General features: G+C 42.0%; 2 protein-coding genes across 2 annotated transcripts in view; one reads left to right on the plus strand and one right to left on the minus strand.

The window, feature by feature from the left end:
* Positions 1-2,976: 2,976 nt before the first annotated feature.
* On the plus strand, positions 2,977-5,561 carry LOC112147719 (complement C1q-like protein 3). The gene is made up of 2 exons (XM_024274290.2): positions 2,977-4,219; positions 4,503-5,561. Exons 1-2 carry the CDS (start codon positions 3,599-3,601, stop codon positions 4,680-4,682), a joined length of 801 nt encoding a protein of 266 aa, XP_024130058.1. The 5' UTR covers positions 2,977-3,598; the 3' UTR covers positions 4,683-5,561.
* Positions 5,562-5,831: 270 nt separating this feature from the next.
* pter (phosphotriesterase related) overlaps positions 5,832-5,906 on the minus strand; it is a gene marked incomplete in the record, with an annotated part of 6,858 nt that continues 6,783 nt past the window's right edge. Inside the window, 1 exon segment of the mRNA XM_024274289.2 lies at positions 5,832-5,906. Within this exon segment, the coding sequence (XP_024130057.1) occupies positions 5,846-5,906 (61 nt within the window).

Consider the following 5,906-nt stretch of genomic DNA (forward strand, 5'->3'; position numbering starts at 1 on the left):
AATTGTATGAGAGAAAATAGTCTCATCTTATTTGTGTGTCCTTGATTTGTAACTTGTGTCTACCTGTTTGTGTGTAACTTTGGATTTGAGTGTGTGTAATTTTTGATTTGTAACTCATACAATACATTTTGTGCATAACTATGTATTTGTAATTGTGTATTCACATATGCAAAAAAAACAATTTACACACACAACTTTAAATTATAACAGTTTAAAACAAACTGAACACACAAATCTTTAAAAAGTACACATAAGCAAACACAAAACTACATTTATGCACAAATCAAATTTCATGTCTCCAAGATTCATCTGTAAATGATGCGTTTAAATGCTGCTACACTGCTGGGTCATCCGAGTTTTCTTATTAGCCACTTAAGTTTAGATTGTGAATAAAATCTGGTAAAAACTTGAGATTTTCCCACTTTCTTAAACGGATAATTAATATAAAAAAGTCAAAAAAAATTTCGCACTCGACACTAATAGTACGTTTACACCAAACACGACTCGCGTTGAAGAGACGGACAGTTTTAATATTAAATCAATGGTACAGACGCAAATTTTTTTTCTTATTTTCATTGAGACAATGATAAAAGTCCCATGATTTTATCTTTGTTTTTATTTTTCCCATTGAGCCGTCAAACTCAGTCACAGAGACACAGAAACATCGCGAAAGCAGCTGTAAAGTTTCTCTATTCTTACACGATACCCAGAAAGTGTTGTGGGTTGATGAGCTCTAAGTCTCGCTTCACTCCCTAGATGTGGAGAAGGATCTGACGCTGCGTGCCGAAGTTAAACACAAATAGGCAGACACCAGTTACTAATGAAGAATTACAAATGAGACTATTTTAGCTCCATATTTTTGGGTTGCCAGAGTCAAACCTGGCAACTTTTGGGCGAATAGGACCAGTTGCTTGCCTGTTGCAGGGTATAGTTCCAGTATTTGGCTGAATACTTTCATTGAAGACCTTCAGTTACACTGTAACAATAAGAACTAGAAATATTGCATTATATGCAATAATACTAGTGCGAATGCTTTTTGCCGTCTGCAGTCGCTGAAAAAGCTGAAGCTTTTTGCTGAAAATGTTGACACAATTTAATTCCTGAAGGGATTTACTGAAAATGCAAAAACGTTTTGCGAAATGTTAAATTTGCTAAAATATTGGAAATTTTTTTAAAGATTTATGAAAGAGCGCTTAAGTTGACCTAAATTTCGGAAAAAAATGTAGTAAAATTGCTTCAAAATCCCTAATACATGCCAATTAAAAATTAAGAGCTAAACTCCAAATTAGCCCAAAAAACCTGTACAGAGGCCAAATTAGACAAAAAGCTAGCTTGTTGCTTAAAAATATGCTAAACTTCATATACCCTAAAATTCCTCAGTACAAGAAACCAGTGAAAAACGTTAGCCTGTAGCAAATATATTAGCTAAACTCTAAATGTGCCCATATAAACCTCAGTAGATAACAAATTAACCAAAAACGTTAGCATGTTGCTAAAATATTAGCTACACTCCAAATTAGCATATAAAGCCCCAGTAGATGCTAAATTTGTCAAAAAAAAGGAAAAAAAAGCTAAATACAAACCAAACTCCAAATTGGCCTAAAATTCCTCAGTAAACTAAATTAGTCAAAAACGTTAGCATTTTGCTAAAGTAGAAGCTTAACACTAAATTAGGTTAAAAAACCTAGATAACAAATTAGCCCCAAAACTCTAGCTTGTTGCTTAATTACTAGCTAAACTCCAAAATAGCCTAAAATTCCTCAAAAAGCTAAACTAGTTAAATACGTTAGCCTGTAGCTAAAATAGAAGCTAAGCACTAAATTAGCCTAAAAACACCTCATTAGACTGGAAATTAGTCAAAAATGTTAGCATGTTGCTAAAATATTAGCTGCACTCCAAATTAGCCACAAAAAAAGCTAGCACATTGCTAAATAAAAACCAAATTCCAAATTGGCCTAAAATTCCTCAGTAAACTAAATTAGTCAGAAACGTTAGCATGTTGCTAAAATAGAAGCTTAACACTAAATTAGCCTAAAAAACCCCAGTAGATAACAAATTAGCCCAAAAAAGCTAGCAAATTCTAGTTAAACTCCAAAATAGCCTAAAATTCCTCATTAAACTAAATTAATAAAAAACGTTATCCCGTTGCTAAAATAGAAGCAAAACTCGAAATTAGCCAATAAAATCATCAGTATAAAACAAATTAGCCAAAAATTTTAGCATGTTGCTAAAATATTAGCTAAACTCAGAATCAGAATCCTTTATTTGTCATTGTTGCACAAGGAACTTGTGATACAACGAGAAACCTAAACTCAATTTTTTTAAAAATTACTTTAAAAGATGAAAGGCTTGTTGGTAATTTACTTAAAATTTTGAAACGTGAAATTTTCTATGTGGCAAATTTTGCTCCATATTTAAAAAAAAACATTTAAGTGGAAATTTTAAAGTTTATGAATACCAAAAAGCTGTAATGCCTGAACAAGCTGAATGTTTTAAGATTGCTGAATTTCTGAAAGCGTGATTGAGTTTTTACATGTCAAAAACATGGAAAGGATCAGGTTGAATAGTTCACACTATACTAAAAATGCAGAACGATGAAACTCTCTGACACCAACATGATTCAAGGTTTAGCAAAAGTCCAGCCTTGATTTTTCCTTTAAATGTTTGGTCACTGACTCCCAGCTTCATCTTCATCGTCTCCTCTTTGGTTTCATTCGGAGCTTCAGCAAAAGTTTGTAAAATAAACCCAAATTCTTAAATGAAAGATGAAATCATGAGGATTTATTCCCAATAATTGAGTTCTCCTAAAGTCTAAACAATCAAGTGGTTTCACCCCGTTTTCCCTGTAAATGGGGAGCATACATTTCATTTGTTTATCTGTGGAGTGATCCTTCAATGCCAGCTTCTAGTGACTTCCCTCTTCCTGCAGTGGCTCTATGGATTTTTTCTAAATGATAAATTGGACTCTGGGAGCCACTGGGGCGTGACCTTTTATCTTAAAAGGGCCTAATTGTGTTTAGGATGTTTGGATGAGCTCTAATATCGCCATATGGTTGGGTGTACAATAATCAATAGCAAAAGTAATACATGCTGAGATTACCCCCACCCTGCCGCGCGCGCGCCTCCCACAACTCCACCACCAACAGCCGCGTGGCGGGCAGAAAAGAGAGAGAAATGTCTTCACTCTGAGATCCAAAGTTGCATCAGTGTTTGTATGTTGTTCACCTTCTCCCGCTTGATTGAAGAAACGCGCGGATTCCAGCCCATCCATCATGCCCACCCCTCCCCCCTCTCCCCAAATCTAGGAACCAGCAGCGGGTCGTTTCTGGCGCATTCTCTGCTGTGACGCCGCGCGAGGCACAAACTTCAAACGCAGAGTCCAGAAACTTTTGGGTTTTCAAGCTGTGAAAGTTGAAATGGACGGATTCTCCGAGAGCTAAAAGTTGTGGATGGTTACTTTTACGCGCAGACGTTTGGAGGAGCTTCGGATCTCCAACGGCGCAATTCACGCGCAATTCTTCCCGTTGCGAAAATCTCTCCCGCCAGCAGGCTGGAAGCCCATCCTCTCGGCCGAACGCCGCGGTTCCGCAGAGCGCAGATGATCGCAACTGGTGTTTGTGGCGTCGCGCTGGTGCTGGTGCTGGTGGTTCTGATCCCGGTCATGGTGAGCTCCGCCGGAACCCCCGCGCGCTACGAGATGCTCGGCTCGTGCCAAATGGTGTGTGACTCCCACGGGACCGCGGCCACGGCCACAGCCAAGGCGACCAACCCTATCAAAGACAACCGCCTGGTCCAGTCGCTCCCGACCTTCATCCAAGGTCCGCAGGGGGAGCCGGGCCGGGTCGGGAGAGCGGGTCCCAGGGGTCCGATCGGCGAGCCGGGGCCACCCGGACCGGCCGGACCGCCCGGGGAGAGGGGGCCGCCCGGTCTCCCGGGTCCACCTGGGCTGCCGGGGGCCAATGGGCCAACCGGTGCCATCAGCGCAGCCACGTACAACACAGTCCCGAAGATCGCGTTTTACGCCGGGCTGAAGAAGCAGCACGAGGGCTACGAGGTTCTGAAGTTTGACGACGTGGTCACAAACCTCGGCAACCACTACGACCCCGCCACGGGCAAATTCACCTGCTCCATTCCCGGGATTTACTTCTTTGTTTACCACGTGCTGATGCGAGGCGGGGACGGGACGAGCATGTGGGCTGACCTCTGCAAAAACAACCAGGTACCTCCGCCCGGGATGTTTGATTCAAACTAAATGAAAATGTCATCTTTTCTGGGCATCTGTGCGCTTTTACGCACGACGCGCGTATCAAAACACAGCCAACAAGTTGTGTTCCTTTCTGCGCATCTGTGCGCTTTTACGCACGACGCGCGTCTCAAAGCACAGCCAACAAGTTGTGTTACTATGACCCGAATCACCGTTTTCATCAGTAAATCAGCTGTTCGTGGTGCTGCATTTAACATGGATCCACATCCGGTGACAGAAAATGTCTTTTGCGTTCCAGGTGAGAGCCAGCGCCATCGCGCAGGACGCCGACCAGAACTACGACTACGCCAGCAACAGCGTGGTGCTCCACCTGGAGCCCGGGGACGAGATTTACATCAAGCTGGACGGCGGGAAAGCCCACGGGGGCAACAACAACAAGTACAGCACCTTCTCCGGCTTCATGCTGTACGCGGACTGAAACACGGAGACGCGCAAAAAGGGAGAGGAGAGCGGAAGGGAGGAAAAAAAAGGGCACAGTTTGCGTCACTTCTCAGCCAAACTGAGGCGCAGCTCCATGTTTCAATTAAAGGAAGGAGGGAGTCGTGCAAAAAAACTGTCCTTTGCTGCAGCCAAGAGCTGAAATGTATGAATTTGTACAGCAGAATTCTATTGTTAGTGTGGTTCTCCAGATGAACTGTTAGGCTTTATAAATTAAGTTTGCCAACTGTAGCTGCTGTGATTATATATACCGACTGTATTTGGAAACCTCTAGCACTCCTTCTAATATACTGCACAGTGTTTTTGCCCATTTGTGTAATTTTGGTTTCCAAAGTGACGTCCTATAGATGTTGCATCCTGGGTGTTAGATAATGCATGTTTCTGAAGAGTCATTTGAACACTGTGCAGCACGTGCAGCACCAGACCATCCATTTGTGTCAACATGGCATCTGGTTTCGGCAGCAGGGTAGCCTGATGGTTTGTCATCATCACAAACTGGACAGTTGCATCTTCTTCTTTTTGACATCTGAAAGCTCGGCGATGTTTGCCAATCTGTTTATTTTCCAAAGTGGCAAAAAAAAAAGTCCTTCTCATAAGATTAATCAAAGTTATATAGTTGTTCACCCCGCACAGTCAGCTGTGGCGATCGCACCATTGATCATGTGAAGTCACCCTGTGAGGCCACCTGTTCCCAGATGAGAGGAGGACGCGTCCTTCATCTCCCATAGACACACACGGGCCACGCCGTCCACACGGTGTCAAGAGCGGCGGAGCATACTGATTACCCAGAAGCTCATTATTTCCCTGTCAGAAAACATGTTTGCAAAGATGTCAGCAATAAAAAAGGAAGCAGCAAGGATGTTTAGTTTAATTAAGAAGTCAATTACTGTAGCACGGTCTGTGTAAGCACCTCTGTACATGGAAATGATCACCTGTGAAGGGATCGCTTGATCGCACAATGAGGCCAAAAGATGAAAAAAATGTGGAAAAACTGCAAAAAATAAACAATTTTAATGGGAAAGGTCTTTGACAATATTTAGAAAATTGTTTTATTGCTAAAAATATTTAAGTTTGTGAGCATAAAGGTCACATTAATACTTGTGATCACGGTGAGATAAACACAGCTCCATCAAACTCTTTGGTTTATTTGAAGGTCAGCCAGTGTTTGGGGTTGTCCGTCAGGATCTTGTCCACCTGCTGCTGT

The sequence above is a fragment of the Oryzias melastigma genome, linkage group LG17 (assembly GCF_002922805.2).
Source record: "Oryzias melastigma strain HK-1 linkage group LG17, ASM292280v2, whole genome shotgun sequence".
Lineage (NCBI taxonomy): Eukaryota > Metazoa > Chordata > Actinopteri > Beloniformes > Adrianichthyidae > Oryzias > Oryzias melastigma.